Here is a 17016-nt window from a genome sequence, read left to right as displayed (position 1 = left end):
ATTTCAAATAATACGGAGGAACTTGTAAAAATCCCTCCAACTAATTATTTTTGTGTGGTCTTGTGAAATTGTTAAGGACCTGTCCCACATACGCGATTTTTTTTCGGCGACTGCCGGCACCCGTCATAGTCGCAGCAGGTTGCCGAAAATTTTCAACATGTTGAAAATCCAGCAGCGACCAGAAAAAGGTAGGACTCTTTGGGCGACTACTCACGACCATACAGGCGTCACGTGTCGACATGTCGCGGGGTGATGCCTGTATGGTCATGAGTTGTCATGTGTAGCCACGATTGGTATCTTTTCCCGCTCGGCGCTAGATTTTCAACGTTTTGAAATTTTTCGGTGACCTTCTGCGACTATAACGAGTTCCAGCAGTCGCCGAAGAAATCACGTACGTGGGACAAAGAACATTTTGCATATGTTTTCTGATGTATGATAATCCCTAAGTGATCTAAAGGAGAAGTTTTTGATGAAGCTCTTGCCCGTATGCAAGAGCACTGTCATGCAAGTCGAGAACAATGAAGTTGGAAGATCACAACAAAATTAAATCTTGGTTTAGAATTCCAATATAAAGTTTGTAACCCCGCACTTCATTTCAAAATGTGGATGGCAGATATCACGAGCACTAATGTGGAAATATTGAGGTGAAGAGAATGAGCTGCAGAATTGATTCAGGGTCCTCAAATTCTCCTTTCAAGTCTGATATATTGAGAAGGATCTTGAGTACTTGAAAAGTACATTTGTTACAATTGTCGGAAAAAATGTCAGAATGTGGAAATCATTGCGGCATTGCCTTGCTCACGCTATAATCCTCTAAAATTAATTACTTTTCATTTCTGAGGAAATCTACTTTACTTTTCTGAGGGTCGAACCCGGGTCTCGGGCGCTGTAAAGCGGCAAATCTAGCGCTGCGCCACCGTGCTGCACAGTCAATGTTCTGAACATTAAATTCAATATAACGCACTAGAAAGACTTGGATAATATCTTTTGCTTGTTTTTGTTGCAGCACTGAATGGGTTCACTTTACACAAAGTTAGCATCAACTGGAATGTAATATTGAGCTAATTTTAACAATATGAAGCTTGCCAATCATAATCAATATACAGATGATGAGAAGAGATCACATCAGGGAAACAGGAATGTCATTTCATTTCAGTCATTTGTTTTACTGGCTCAATATCTTTAGTTTTAGTTTTAGAGATACAGCGCGGAAACAGGCCCTTCGGCCCACCGAGTCTGCACTGACCAGCGATCCCCGCACGTGAACAGAATCCTACACACACATTAGGGATCAATTTACATGTACCAAACCAATTAACCTACAAAGGTACACAAAAATGCTGAAGAAACTCAGCGGGTGCAGCAGCATCTATGGAGCGAAGGAAATAGGCAACGTTTCGGGTCAAAACCCTTCTTCAGACTGATGGAGGGTGGGGGGCGGGGAGAAGATAGAAAAAAAATAACCTACAAAACTGTACGTCTCTGGAGTGTGGGGCAAACCGAAGATCTCGGAGAAAAGCCACACGTTCCTGGGGGGAACGAACAAACTCTGAACAGAATGCGCCCGTAGGCGAGATTGAACCCGGGTCTCTGGTGCTGCAAGGGCTGTAAGGCATCACCGTGCTGCTACAACTTTACAAATAGTTTATTATGAGTTGTACTGGTTAAAAGTAATCTCGAGATGCCACTGCCCCATTCCTATACAAAGTTGTGCAAACTGCTTTGTTGCATCTAGTTCTTCGTAGTTGCTTTTACAGAGATAGGTTGAATAAGTTAGGTCTTTATTCTCTCGTGATAGAGGTCTTTAAAATGATGAGAAATAGACTATGAAGCTTTTCCCTTTGAGAATCATTCATGACTTCTAAGGGACAGAGTTTAGGGGTAAATCTGCTTTACGCAGAGAGTGGTAGCGGTGTGTGGAATGAGCTCCCAGTGGAAGTTAGGCAGGTTCATTGGTATCATTTAAAAATAAATTGGATAGGCATATGGATCCAGGGAATGGAGGGATATGCTCTGAGAGCAGGCTGGATGGCTAATGGAATTTAGATAGCCATGACCTTTTTCTCCGAAGAATGGTTATATGCTAGAAATACAGTGTTTCTGAAATAAGAGATTAAGTTTCTACGAGGGATTCTAGAGCATCTCTGCCATGAAATAGATAGCCATGACCATACCGAAGAATGGTTGGAAATACAGTGTTTTTGAATAAGAGTTTCTACGAATTCTTCTGCATGAAATGTAGCCATACCTACAGATGTCTCTTTAACATATAGCTTGTGGCTCTTCGGGACTGTTCATTTCTGTATTAGAATATGAAGGATTACTCTCTATAGGAACAGTAGACAACTGCTTGGCACAGATGAAGATAGACGCAAAAAGCTGGAGTAACTCAGCAGGACAGGCAGCATCTCTGGAGAGAAGGAATGGGTGGCGTTTCGGGTCGAGACCCTTCTTCAGACTCCTTCAGATCTGCTTGGCACAGATGAGATGGGATCTGCTCATGGTATTTGTCCAGACTATGATTTGTTCTTCAACATGCCCATGGTTAGAGATATATTTTTTCAATATTGGAACACAATAAATATAGCATTGTTATTTGTTGATTTTCTAAAAGGATTCGACTGTGCCGACAGTTACAGGGACAGAACAGTGGCACAGCGGTGATGTTTCTGCCTTACAGCTCTTACAGTGTCAGAGTCCTGGGTTCGATCCCGACAATGGGTGCTGTCTGTACAGAGTTTGTACGTTCTCCTGGTGACAGCTTGGGTTTACTCCGAGATCCCAAAGATGTGCGGGAGGAAGGATTCTTAAGGGGTTGGGCAGGCTAGATGCAGGAAGATTGTTCCCGATGTTGGAGAAGTCCAGAACAAGGGGTCACAGTTTAAGGATAAGGGCAAAGTCTTTTAGGACCGAGATGAGAAAAACATTTTTCACACAGTGAGTCTCTGGAATTTTCTGCCACAGATGGTAGTTGAGGCCAATTCATTGGCTATATTTAAGAGGGTTAGATGTGGCCCTTGTGGCTAAAGGGATCAGGGGGTATGGAGAGAAGGCAGGGATGGGATACTGAATTGAATGATCAGCCATGATCATATGGCGGTGCAGGCTCGAAGGGCCTATTTTCTATGTTTTCTATGATGTACAGGTTTGTAGGTTAATTGGTTTGGTATAAATGTAAATTGGCCCTAGTGTGTGTAGGATAGTGTTAATGTGCGGGGATTGCTGGCCGGTGTGGACTCCGGGTGGGCTGAAGGGCCTCTTTCTGCGCTGTATCTCTAAATCTAAAATTTAATATGATTGTATGTGTCTGTGTGTTGGATGGGTGGTGTGTAGCACATACAATGGTTATGTGGCTGTTTTGGTTAATGCTGATTGTGACTGGCTGCAGAGTCATATGTCATCTCCTTGATCCCCATCCCCTTTGTCTTGGTTTCACACCTTACTCTCTCTTATCTATGTACCTCCCTCTCCCCTGACATCAGTTTGAAGAAGCGTCTCGACCCGAAACATCACCCATACCTTCTCTCCAGAGATGCTGCCTGTCCCGCTGAGTTACTCCACCAATTTGTGGCTGTCTTCGGTTTAAACCAGCATCTGCAGTTCCTTCCTGCTCATATAGGTGGAAGTCCCGCTGCTAAATATGCTGATGAAGCAGTCCCGCTGCTACATTGCTGATGATATCACTTGCCCACCAACATTAGTGGTTTAGAATATGTTGAGAGTGTTATAGTTCCATTTACATTTTACAAAGTATTTTTAAAAAGTTCTAAAACTACAAAAATGCTGGAGAAACTCAGCGGGTGAGGTAGCATCTATGGAGCGAAGGAAATAGGCAATGTGAAGAAGGGTTTCGACCCGAAACATTGCCTATTTCCTTCGCTCCATAGATGCTACCTCACCCGCTGAGTTTTTCCAGCATTTTTGTCTGCCTTCGATTTTCCAGCATCTGCAGTTCCTTCTTAAACATTTTGTCCAAAACTACAATGTTCTTTTGGAAGAGGAAATGAACACATGGTACAAATTTCTTTATCTCCAGAAACCATTTTAATATCTCTTTGTTCTTAATATTTCCTGGCTGATAGGAATGGTTAGTTCTCAGCTTTGGAAAAACAAAAGTAGTCACCTGCCCACCAGAAATTCTCAACACAAACATCACAGATCTGTGAAATTGTAGAAAACCTCATGGGTGGGAAACAGATATTGATGGAGGGAACCAGGAAAAGTTTAATTGCATTTGTCACTTTTTACACACCTTGTCTGATACTAACCGCAGTGTATTGTGCCATTATCAGATCAGGTGTCTATTTCATTTTGATTTCAATCAGTTAAAAAGAGGGGACAAATTCCTTCACTTGACTTCCTGTGGCCCTAATCATTACTGTTCTGTGCATTCTGGTGAGCTATCAAATTATCCACCAACAAAGTTGCAGTAACTGACCATTTGACTTTTGGACTGTATGTAAATTAACTTGAACATGCTCTTCCCAACATTTTCATGCACACAAACACACTCTCACACACTCACACCCGCACTCTTACACTCCGTCACACTCACAACCACACTCTCACACTCTTTCACACTCACACCCACATTCTCACACTCACGTCCACACTCTCCCACTCTTACACACTCATGACCACACTCTCACACTCTTACACACTCACGACCACACTCTCACACTCTTTCACACTCACACCCACGTTCTCACACTCACGCCCACACTCACCCACTCACGTCCACACTCTCCCACTCTTACACACTCACGACCACACTCTCACACTCTTTCACACTCACATCCACGCTCTCACACTCTTTCCCACTCACGCCCATGCTTTTACTCTCTCACGCATGTCCACGCTCTCACTCTCTCACACTCACACCCACATTCTCACACTCATGCGCACACTCACACACTTACATCCACACTCTCAGGCGCTCTCACACTCACGTCCACACTCACATTCTCTCACTCATGCGCACTCTTAGACTCGCGTTCACACTCTCTCATGCACGCCCACACTCTCTCACACTCACGCACACACTCTCACACTCTGTCACACTCACACTCACACCCACACTCTTACACTCTCATAATCACGCCCACACTCTCGCACACTCACGCCCACACTCTCTCACACTCTCACCCACACTCAGCTCTTGATGGGCAGCCAGAAAGTGCCCACATGCAGGGGGCGACTCCAATAGTGCTTCTGTGGCTACCTGCTGTTAAACAACATCAACTCCTGTCTGTGCATTCAAAACATTATAGTGCCGTGTGAAAAGCAATTGACAGCAGTGGTATTCAACTGCCCGACATATTTTGTACTTCACCAATTTACTAGAACAATTGTGTTTGATTTTATGTTGTACCACTGAAATTGAATATTCAGGAGCAAATTTTACACCAATGGACCTTGTAGCCTCAGGGTCAAATGATGCATGAAAATTATTTGCTACATCCTTGAAAGTTAGGTTGCCAAATTATATTTTTGTATTCAGAACTCCACCTGCTGTTTGTAAGAGAAACTGCAATTACTTTAATGTAAAGCGGGCTTGAAATATCAGGTTGTCAATGACGAGCTGGACATATTCTTGTGCTTTATTACAGAAGGCCCTCTTGCAAACAACTTTCCATGATCCCACTATAGGTAGATTGATTTCTCCATATTCTCATCATCACCATATCATGCCAGTTTCGTAACAACCACACTTGAACCAATTATAGACACAAAAGTTATTTTTGCATATCTTTCATTCATTTGTTCTATATCTCTCTAAATCACCATGTATATCATTCCTGTCCTTTTCCGCTGACTGTCAGTCTGAAGAAGGGTTTCAACTCAAAACGCCACCAATTCCTTTTCTCCAGAGATGCTTCCTGACCTGCTGAGTTACTCCAGCTTTTTGTGTCTACCTTCGGTTAAAACCAGCATCTGCAGTTCCTTCCTGCACACTTTAACTAATTAGTTGTTTCTTGTTTTTCAGTCAAATCGCATTTCTCCCCCATCTCCAATACCAATACCATCATAAGATGCATCTCTCATTTAAATAAGATTTCATTAAAGGTATAAAACAGTTACATTCCTTAGCTCTGTAACATATTTCCTGTAATATTCCAATTGTCACGAGTGTTTATCTTCGAGAAACTTTAGTTAGAAACCTTGTAGATAACCCACTTATCATTCATGCCTCATAAAATCTTACCTCTGTTGTGCTGAATTTTTTTTTGAAAGAGCTATCTAGTTTGCTGCACCTTCAATAACCCTGAAAAATTACTTCTCTTCTATTCCTGATTTGAAAGTTACTAGTGGATTTTGCTCCAGCCATTCCATACCTGATCCCAAAAAGCTTGCTGTGTTAAAAAAATAATACTTACCTATCTTTAGAAAATTAATTTTTCCCATATAAGTGTCCTACATGTTAATTATGCTAAACACTTTGGAAAACAGCTAGTTCAAAAGAAAGTGTGGCCCTTGGCAAATAATACGGCATCTGCAGCATAAATCTATTGATAACATTTTGGGGTTGAACTAGTGCACTCATTAGGTCCACTCACCTTTCCTGGTCCACTCTCTCTCCTTACTTAGTGGTTCAGCAAGGAGGCTACTTAACCTATTCTGACAGTTCCACACCTATCGTAGCACAAGCTATTAATCCCATAATCTCATCACCACGTTTTTCCCTACACCTTACAATTGCATGCTTAAAATTAGCCTTTCAGTTTATGAAGACTAAACATTCTATACATAGAACATAGCACAGTGCAGCAGTCCAGAACACAGACCTTTCAGAAAGGAGGAAGGAACTGCAGATGCTGGTTTACACCGAAGATAAACAACAAACTGCTGGAGTAACTCAGCAGGACAGGCAGTATCTTGAGAAGAAATAGGTGATGTTTTGGGTCGAGACACAGTTACTCCAGAATTCTGTGTCTATAGTACAGAACATAGAATAGACGAACTGAGCAACAGGCCCTACGGCCCAAAAATGTCTGTACTGAATGCCGTTGAAATGTTGGGAAAATTATGATGAGAAAGCAAGAGAGAAATGAGACTTTGCATTCAGTCTTGCCTAATATGAAAAACATTCTTTCTGAAAGGAAGAAAAGAAAGGTGAGATATTCCTTAAAGAACACATAATATATTCCTGGAAATAGATGCATCTCTATGTATATGCGGCTTCATAGAATATTTCAAAGCTACGAGAGACAGCTTGCTTTCGGTTAAACAGCTAAAGGGTAAATCAGAAGTCAACATCAAATGTAGGTAATTCCTCATTCTCGATCTTCTTTGTATATTAACTGTGTATGCAAGATAACCTGAATGATAAAATTGATCCAAATTTGACCTCTTCTTGGGGGTGGGAGATTGCAACCTTCACATGGTCCACCCTGTTTCGACGAATGCAATCAACCTGGCGTGCACAAACAGAAGGTCAAACAGAACAAGTTGTCTTACAACTTTAGGCTGTGCACGCCATACGCAAGAAGAAGAAGACCTCTTCTTGGAGCAGCAGGGAGTAAGTGTAGACTGGTATTTATTTATAAAGAACTGTTTAACTTGAACCATTTAATGTTTTGCTGACAAGAAACCAAATGAGATAGTGAATAATGATGAACATATGAGGAAGCTTCCTGAGAATATCCACAAGCTGAATGAATGAGCAACAGAATGGCAAGTAGAGAACAATACAGAAAGGTTTGAAATGATCTACTTTGGTAGAAAGCGCAGAAACTTTTTCAATAATGTACATTCCCCCTGCGGCCTGCGTAGGTTTTCTCCGGGTGCTCCGGTTTCCTCCAACCCTCCTGAGATGTGCAGGTCTGTATGTTAATTGGCTTGGTATAACTGTAAACTGTCCCTAGTGTGTGTAGGATAGTGTTAACGTGCGGGGATCGCTGGTCGGCACGGACTCGGTGGGCCGAAGGGCCTGTTTCCGCGCTGTATCTCTAAATTAAACTAAAACTAAACGTAACATACCTGATTGGGTGCACCAAAGCCAAATTCTGTTTTTCCACAACTAAGGAGGTCTTTGATCTTGATCACCTGGTTATTCGCCATTTCATAGGTGACTCTGCAGTTGCCGGACACATCAACCTGAGGAGGAGAAATAAATACCCGTTTTTTTAAGTTCTCACTGAATCTGCTTCCACTATCCATTGATGTCGTGCATGCTGGGTCACAACACATTGTATCAAAAATTGCTTTCCTCATTCTGCCTCTAATTCTTCATGAAATCACCATAAAACTGTATCCCCTGCTTACCATCCACTGACACTGGAAACTGTTTCTCATTATTCACTATAATAACATTTTAAGATTTGAGCACCACTATTTAATGTCCACTCGACTTTCTCCACTGCAGGAGATTGACCTCTATTTCCCCTCATTCTCCATGCAAATGATGCCTTTCAAATCTACGAGGAAGAATGCAATTGAAGACAATATTAGTGGGTATTATGGATACACAAGGAACCGCAGATGCTGGTTTACAAAAATAAAACACAAAAGTGCTGGAATAACACAGGGGAACAAACGTGGAGATTTGTAGGTTAATTGGCTTCTGTAGATTGCCCCTAACCTGTAGGGTGTGAAAGTGGGAACACATGGAACTAGTGTACCAGTGGTCAGTGGTTAGCACGGATCCGGCGGGCTCAAGGGCCTGTTTCTACGCGGTATCTCTAAGCTAAACTAAACAAAATTTTTGAAGGACACTGATAAGAGGTGATTTGGTCGGAATCCATTTTTGGACTCATTGTAGAGCGGGGGGGAGACAAAGCTGGAGAAGTGTTGGAACAGGACAAAGCATAGCTAGTGGTAGATCGGTACTAGCTAAGGGGGATTTGCAAGTGTGGCATGTCCCCAACAACCCTCACCAACGTCCACAGATGCATCGTAGAAAGCTTTTTATCAGGATGCATCACAGCTTGGTTTGAGAACAGCTCCATCCAAGACAGCAAGAAATTGTAGAGTTGTGAACTTAACAGTGACCATCACACAAACCAACCTCATTGACTGTATCTACACTTCCAGCCACCAGCATAATCAAGGACCAATCTAGCAGTCACTCCCTCTTCTCCCCTCTACCATCAGGCAAGAGGTGCAGAAGTTTGAAAACGCACAACTGCAGATTCAGGGATAGTTTCTTCCCAGCTGTAATCAGGCAACTGAACTGTCCTCTCATTAAGTAGAGTGTGATTCTGACCTTCCATCCATCTCATTGGAGATATTTGAACTATTTTTAATTGAACTATATATAACTGCAATGCTATATCTTGCACTTAATAGAGTCATAGAGTGATGCAGCATGGAAACAGGTCCTTTCCACCCAACCTGCCCACTCCGGCCAACATGTACCAGCTACACTAGTCCTGCCTACCCGCGTTTGGTCCATATACCTCCAAACCTGTCCTATCCATGTTGGAGTAACTCAGCAGGACAGGCAGCATCTACAGAGAGAAGGAATGGGTGATGTTTCAGGTCGAGACCCTTCTTCAGACCAGAAATGTCACCCGTTCCAGAGATGCTGTCTGAGCCGCTGAGTTACTCCAGCATTTTGTGTCGATCTTCATTGTAAACCAGCATCTGCAGTTCCTTCCTACACATGCTTGTCATGGTAAATGTTTGAATCATTGGAGTTTTGAATAGAAATTTGGCAGATTGCAAGCAGCAGCGGAACCGGCAGTGTGGTGTGGTGAGCACTGAACCGTGGGATTAGTATTGCATTCATCTGCCTAACATAGTCAGCAGGTGGCAGAGGCCAGAACTCTGAACAAACTAGGTTCAATAATGACCAACCCCACTCACCCACTCCACGCCCTGAAGGTGATCAAGTGCAGCATCTTCAGTCAGAGACTGATTGCACCAATGTGCAAAACGGAGAGATATAGGAAGTCTTGTATACCTGCTGCTATAAGGTTTTATAATGCACAAAAATAATTTTGGATTTTTTTTAGTATTCATTCATTGTATTTTAACTTATTAAGTATTGAAGCTATCTGTGGAAATGTGTGGTGTTATGTCTGTCTTGAAGCTGTTGTGGCACTGTAATTTCCTGTAAAGGATTATTAAAGGTTATTCAAATTCAATTCGATTAGTCATAGTGGACTAAATGGCATATTACATAGTAAACTTCACTGACTTTGGGGCATAAACTAGAAAATTAAATCTTTATTTCAACACCATGATGCAGCCACCGTTTTGAAAAGTGCTGCAGCCCCTTTCATATATTTTCATGTTCATAGTAAAAGTATCTAAGGATGCTGAACAAACCTGTGCCAGTTGAGTCATAGAGAATATCTAATCAAGCTCACTGTAACACCCACATACTGCCTAAGTTCATCAAACCATCGATTCATTTATTCGCTCTCCAATGGCCTTCAGTATTTGCTCCAAACACCTGCTGTGTTATTGGACGTACGTGGTTTAACATATCAGAGAGCATTAGCGTAACCACAGTTGGAATAAGAAGATTGTAGCCTCACAATGAGTGACTTCAGTGCCAGGCAGGAAACCTTTCTGCAGATGTTTAGTTTAGTTTAGGTTAGAGATACAGTGCGGAAACAGGCCCTTCGGCCCACCGAGTCCGCGCCGACCAGCGATCCCCGCACATTAACACTATCCCACACACACTGGGGACAATTTGTATTGTCCCCAGTATGTCCTTGGAGTGTGGGAGGAAACCGAAGATCTCAGAGAAAACCCACGCGGTCACGGGGAGAACGTACAGCAGCACCCGTAGTCAGGATCGAACCCGGGCCTCTGGCGCTGCAAGTGCTGTAAGGCAGCAACTCTACCGCTGTGCCACCGGAAAGATGAGATTAAACTTACATCCTTGTTCTTGATGTTTCTACTCTGGGTAAAAGACATCCTCTCCATCCCCCTTGTGAACTTATAGTGGTGTATAAGACCATGAGGATAGATAGGTTGAGTCTTTTTACCCAGAGTAGAACAATGAAGAACAAGAGGATGTACGGTAAGTTTAATGAGAGATAGGAAAGATTTAATAGGAACCTGAGTGACAACTATTTCAGAGGGTGGTGGGTATATGGAATGATCTGCCAGAGAAGCTAGTTGAGGCAGATACTATAACAGCATTTAAAAGACATGTGGCCAGGAACATGGATAGGAAGGGCTTGAAAGGATTTGGGCCAAACATGGGCAGGTGACCAATTGTGGATGGGGCATCTTGGCCGGCAAAGGCAAGTTGGGCTGAATGGCCCGTTTCGCACTGTATAAGACTATGACAATGTGAGAAGCTTGGAAAAAATTGCAGTGGCCCTGGCAGAGATAATTGGATTCTGTTTTAGCGGTACTGGAAGACTAAGGGGAGCTGCTGTTGTGTGTTTGTTTAAGAAGAGTTGCAAGGACAAGCCAGTGAACTACAGGACAGTGAGCCTAACGTCATTATTAGGACTGTTAATGGAGAGGATTATGGGGGACAAGATCCAACCGCATTTTGAAGGGCAAGAACTAATTAGGGATAGCCAGCATAGCTTTGTGCATGGGAAATAATACCTCATGAATGTGATCAATTATTTGAAGGGGCAATGAAACGGATTGATACGTCTCAGTTATCCTTTGTTGTTCCGTGTTTATCCCGTCTCAATATATCCAAACTATTTCAGACATTTCTAAATCTTAGTCACTGTTGCTGCATGGCAGCTGCCATTTTGTACATGGTATGATCCCATTATTAAAGGGCATTAGAAGAAAACTATGGAAAGAAAGTGAAATTCTTTAACTGAAATGAGTAGATTACCTCCGTGATTGTCCCAGAATTCGGCTGTAATTGGAAAAGACTAACCAGACCTCTTTTTAGGTTCAGAGGTAGTCCCCTTTCTTCAGCAGAACCATACAGAGCCTCTATCTGAAATAAATATAAAATAAGTTACTTCTGAAAGCATTCAAGCTTTACTTGGGCACTTTTAGTTATTGTTGGCAAATACAAAATTACAATTAAAAATGTTTCACAAATTCACAGTGCTGGCTCGAAGGGCCGAATGGCCTACTCCTGCACCTATTATCTATTGTATCTTTAGCCTCAACCTCCATCAGAATATGACCTCCTAGTTTAAATTTTAATAAAAGATGACAAAAACAATCACATTTAGTAGATGTTATAAACAGGGAGAAGTCGGACGATTGTCCGCAATAACCGTGTCGGTATTATCTAGTTTAAAATTTACACACAAAAGGAAATGGAGTAACACCATAGAAACAATTAGGTGCAGGAAGGCCATTCTGACACCGCCATTCAATAATCATGGCTGATCATCCACCTCAGTATCCCGTACCTGCCTTCTCTAGATCCCCTTAACCACAAGGGCCACATCTAACTCCCTCTTAAATATAGCCAATGAACTGGCCACACCCTCTGTGGCAGAGAGAAGATTCACCACTCTCTTGGAAAAAGTTCTTTTGCTCCCCCGATAAGCTGTGACCCCGCTGGACTTAACATCGAGTACGGTATTATCATTGTATAAGTAGTAGAAACAAATAACTGCAGTTGCTGGTTAATACACAAAAGGACGCAAAGTGCTGGAGTAACTCAGCAGGTCAGGCAGCATCTCTGGAGAACATGGATAGGTGACGTTCCGGGTCGAGACCCTTCCTCAGACTCTCGGTCCGGAACAGGGCCTGGAATCCAGGCGAGTTGACGGCCCTGGCCTGCTGGCGGCTGGGGCAGAGGTGAGGATCGGTGGAGTCAATGGTCACGGCCCGCGGGCAGTTGGAGTGCAGGTAAAGGTCAGCGGTGGTGGCGGGAGGAGCGGTCTGCCAAGAACAGGGGAGGTGGTGCGAGCTGGGGATGGCGTGGGCAGCCAGGGCTGTAAGCAGCAGGGGAAGCAGTGCAAAACAAGCAGTGGTGCGGGCCATCCACTATAACCAAAATCCGTTATAAAGAAATCCGCTAAGGGTTCAAGCTATATAAATCGTTTATGAACAATATTACATTTAGATTTCATAAAGATTCAAGATTCAAGAGTTTATTGTCATGTGTGCCTGATAGGACAATGAAATTCTTGCTTTGTTTCAGCACAACATAACATAGTAGGCATGACTACAGAACAGATCAGTGTGTCCATATACCTTTATATAAAGAAAGGGCCATTGTGTAACGCACACAATAGCAAACTGACAACCCACTCACTCAAATTTCCTTCAGTGAATATTCAACCAGGCAGAGAGAAAAAGCATTATTTTTTTCACCTAAGCTCCAGGACAATTTCACATCAGTTTTGATTTGCTGATGCTGGCTGGTGCATACATTTTAGACAAACTGCTTCTTTGTTGTCACTTCTTCAATATTACACTGAACTGTCCAACATGAGGGTTTAATAATTGGAAAAGTGCTTGATCCTACATTCTTTTCAAACAGGGACGCATGCTATCACTGAGATTTTCCGACACCAGTCAAGACTGTTGCTGAAGGAATTACCTTTCCTGAATTCCAATGAAAGATAACGGGTTTCTTTAAAGCTGCCATTATTGTCGGCCCCAGCAAACTCTCAGAATGAGCGTCTTTGAAGCTGTTTCGATTCTCATTTTGTTCAGAAACGTTCAGCAGTTTTACCTTTTCTACCTGTATCCGAGGAGAAGACACAGTTCAGTACGAAATATGGCGTTTACAACAGCCTTACAAACATCCGTTCTCAGTGTCATTGACGGATGTGCTGACGATTCTTTAAATTACTGACCGCATTACATCTGAGAAAGGCGCAAATCATCATTTCCACTTACAATGGTTAGGTTTAAGGTGAAGGGGAAAAGATTTAATAGCAATGTGAGGGGTAATGTTTTCACACAAAGGGTGATGGGTGTATGGAACAAGCTGGCAGAGGAGGTAGTTGAGGCTGGGATTGTCCCAACGTTTAAGAAACAGTTAGACAGGTAGATGGATAGGATGGATGGGTCTGAAGAAGGGTTTCGGCCCGAAACGTTGCCTATTTCCTTCAGTCCATAGATGCTGCTGCACCCGCTGAGTTTCTCTAGCATTTTTGTGTACGTACGATGGATAGGACAGGTTTGGAGGGATATGGAGAAAACGTGAGCAGGTGGGACTAGTGTGGCTGGGACATGTTGGCCAGTGTGGGCAAGGTGAGCCAAAGGGCCTGTTTCCATGCTGCATCACTCTATGACTGTAATGGGTTTAAGATTGTTGAACAATAATATAAATAGGCCTACAGGACTTTCAAACTTGCAATAACATAAATATAATTATTTAATGTCACTTAATATTTCTGCTTTAGTTTAGTTTCAGTTCAGTTTAGAGGTGCAGTGCGGAAACAGGCCCTTCAGCCCACCGAGTCCGCACTGACCAGAGTGTGCGGGGAAACCTAGGATCTCAGAGAAAACCCACGCAGGTCACGGGGAGAACGGTACACATTCCATGCAGACAGCACCCGTAGTCAGGATCGAACCCGGGTCTCTGGCGCTGTAAGCCAGCAACTCTACTGCTGCGCCACCACCGTGCAAACTAACAGCACAGAATAAAGTAATTTACTTACTTGCAATTGAATTAGCTTCTCATGCTGGCTGCTGCCGTTTTCCCAGACCACATTAAGTTGAGTTACAGCTTCAATCCTGAATCCTGACGTCGGCAATGTGTCTGGACTGAACAAAGTCTCCAGTACCAAATCCACAACATATTTGTACTTGACCAATGCATTGGATGCAAGACCCAAAGTTTCTCCTAATAGCAAAATAAATAAATAAATACATTATAAAAGCTTGCAATCATCTTTTACATATTTTGAAATATATATATTTCCCCCCCTCCCAGCCAAGTGTGCTGTCTGTTTAAAAATATGGGGGGACTTGTGCATCTAAATCACTATTAATGCACTTGGGTTAGCTTTGAATTTTATGGAAATCTTTTTCTCTCTAATCCTAAAGCAGATTACTTTAATGTATATGACTATCAAAAATTATTAATTCTATAGACTTTCTTACCATCATCAGTGAAAGGCTCCACATTGAATGAAAACAATAACATTTTTACTTTAGCATTTTGATTTATTTTTATTACTTGTTTCTTATGATCTGAACATCATTGGTAAGTATCATTTATTTGGGAAGATGCTTTTGAGTCATTTTCTTGTTTCATTGCACTGCTTATGATGATGGTAGAGCCACGATGTGGTTGGATAGGGCGTTCTAGAAATGAGACGCAGCAGTAATGAAAGATCAGATTCTTGTGTCAGCATGGTGTGCCTCTTGAACGGGAATATGCAGGTGGTGATCCCATACACCTGCTTTCTTTGCCCTTTCTGGTGGCAGAGGTCATGGAGTTAGGAGGTGATGTTGCAATAGCCTTGGAAAGTAACTGCAGTGCATATTGTAGATGTTACACATTATAGCCACCGTGTGCAGGCAGTGGAGGGAATGAACATTTCACATGGTGGACGTTGGCAGTCATCAAACAGGTGGATGTATTCTGGATGGTTCATTGGTATAGTTGGAACTGCACCAATCCCATAAAGTGGAGAACATTCCTGGCTTATGCCCTGTAGGTGATGAAAAGGGCTTGGATTTTCAGGAGTAACTTTCCACAAGTTACCCACCCTCTGATCTGTCTTCATAGCCACTGTATTTATGTGGCTGCTCCAAATGAGTCTCTGATCAGTGGTGATGCTGACGGTAATGGCACTTGCCAATGGTAAATACTTGAGAGGGGAAAGTAACATTTACAAGAGACAAAGCAATTCATTATGCATATTTTATGCTATGCTATGGTACAGACTGTTTATGCTTTGATGCAAGTATGGAATGTTTCCTTCATTGTATTACAGCACAATATTACATAGTCTGAAGTTTCCTTAATTTGACCCATTGATTCATTCCTCAATCATTTGTTTGTGCATAACTTACCTATTTTATTCCTCTGCATTGATGCTTAGTTTTGTACATATGTATTGCAAACTTAAAAAAAAAATGGTCTAAAATTCAAGTGGATCCAAACTGGGGCATTAGATGGTGCAATTAGTTAGTTAGCTTAGAAACATAAAAACATAGAAATTAGGTGCAGGAGGAGGCCATTCGGCCCTTCGAGCCTGCACCGCCATTCAATATGATCATGGCTGATCATCCAACTCAGTATCCCATACCTGCCTTCTCTCCATACCCTCTGATCCCCTTAGCCACAAGGGCCACATCTAATTCCCTCTTAAATATAGCCAATGAACTGGCCTCGACTACCCTCTGTGTCAGAGAGTTCCAGAGATTCACCACTCCCTGTGTGAAAAAAGTTCATCTCATCTCGGTTTTAAAGGATTTCCCCCTTATCCTTAAGCTGTGACCCCTTGTCCTGGACTTCCCCAACATCGGGAGCAATCTTCCTGCATCTAGCCTGTCCAACCCCTTAAGAATTTTGTAAGTTTCTATAAGATCCCCTCTCAATCTCCTAAATTCTAGAGAGTATAAACCAAGTCTATCCAGTCTTTCTTCATAAGACAGTCCTGACATCCCAGGAATCAGTCTGGTGAACCTTCTCTGCACTCCCTCTATGGCAATAATGTCCTTCCTCAGATTTGGAGACCAAAACTGTACGCAATACTCCAGGTGTATTAGTTTACTGTCACGTGCACCAAGATACAGTGAAGAGCTTTTCTTGCGTGCTAACCAGTCAGTGGAAAGACAATATGTGATTACAATCGTGCCATCCACAGTGTGCAGATACATGATAAAGGGAATAACGGATATAATGTTTAGTGCAAGATAAAACCAATGAAGTCCAATCCAAGACAGTCTGAGGGTCTCCAATGAAGATGATAGTAGTTCAAGACTGCTGTCTATTTGTGGTAGGATGGTTCAGTAGCATGATAACAATTGGGAATAAATATCAGTGGCCTGGCAAACATTTTGGTAATTGGCTACGTGCCAATCTGACCAATGTCTCATCACCCTATGTTTTTTTCAAATCCTTTCCTTCAGGTTTGAAAGTCTAAAAATTGGATTGGAGAAACTCAATGTGTGCTCAACATGTAAGCATGTAAAGACCGTGATAAGAGGTTCTGT

The 17016-nt window shown here is 42.4% G+C and overlaps 1 protein-coding gene across 1 annotated transcript in view; it reads right to left on the bottom strand.

The window, feature by feature from the left end:
- Nucleotides 1-17016, bottom strand: part of LOC129713005 (microsomal triglyceride transfer protein large subunit-like) — a 51540-nt gene that overhangs the window by 33132 nt on the left and 1392 nt on the right. Inside the window, exons 2-5 of the mRNA XM_055661846.1 lie at nucleotides 14508-14692; nucleotides 13439-13582; nucleotides 11762-11869; nucleotides 7981-8097 (exon numbers count right to left, since the gene is read on the bottom strand). Coding sequence (XP_055517821.1) covers nucleotides 7981-8097; nucleotides 11762-11869; nucleotides 13439-13582; nucleotides 14508-14692 — 554 coding nt within the window. The remainder of the gene's footprint in view (nucleotides 1-7980; nucleotides 8098-11761; nucleotides 11870-13438; nucleotides 13583-14507; nucleotides 14693-17016) is intronic.

This window comes from Leucoraja erinacea, chromosome 34 (assembly GCF_028641065.1).
Source record: "Leucoraja erinacea ecotype New England chromosome 34, Leri_hhj_1, whole genome shotgun sequence".
NCBI lineage: Eukaryota > Metazoa > Chordata > Chondrichthyes > Rajiformes > Rajidae > Leucoraja > Leucoraja erinaceus.
This window is presented reverse-complemented; position numbering and strand designations above follow the sequence as displayed.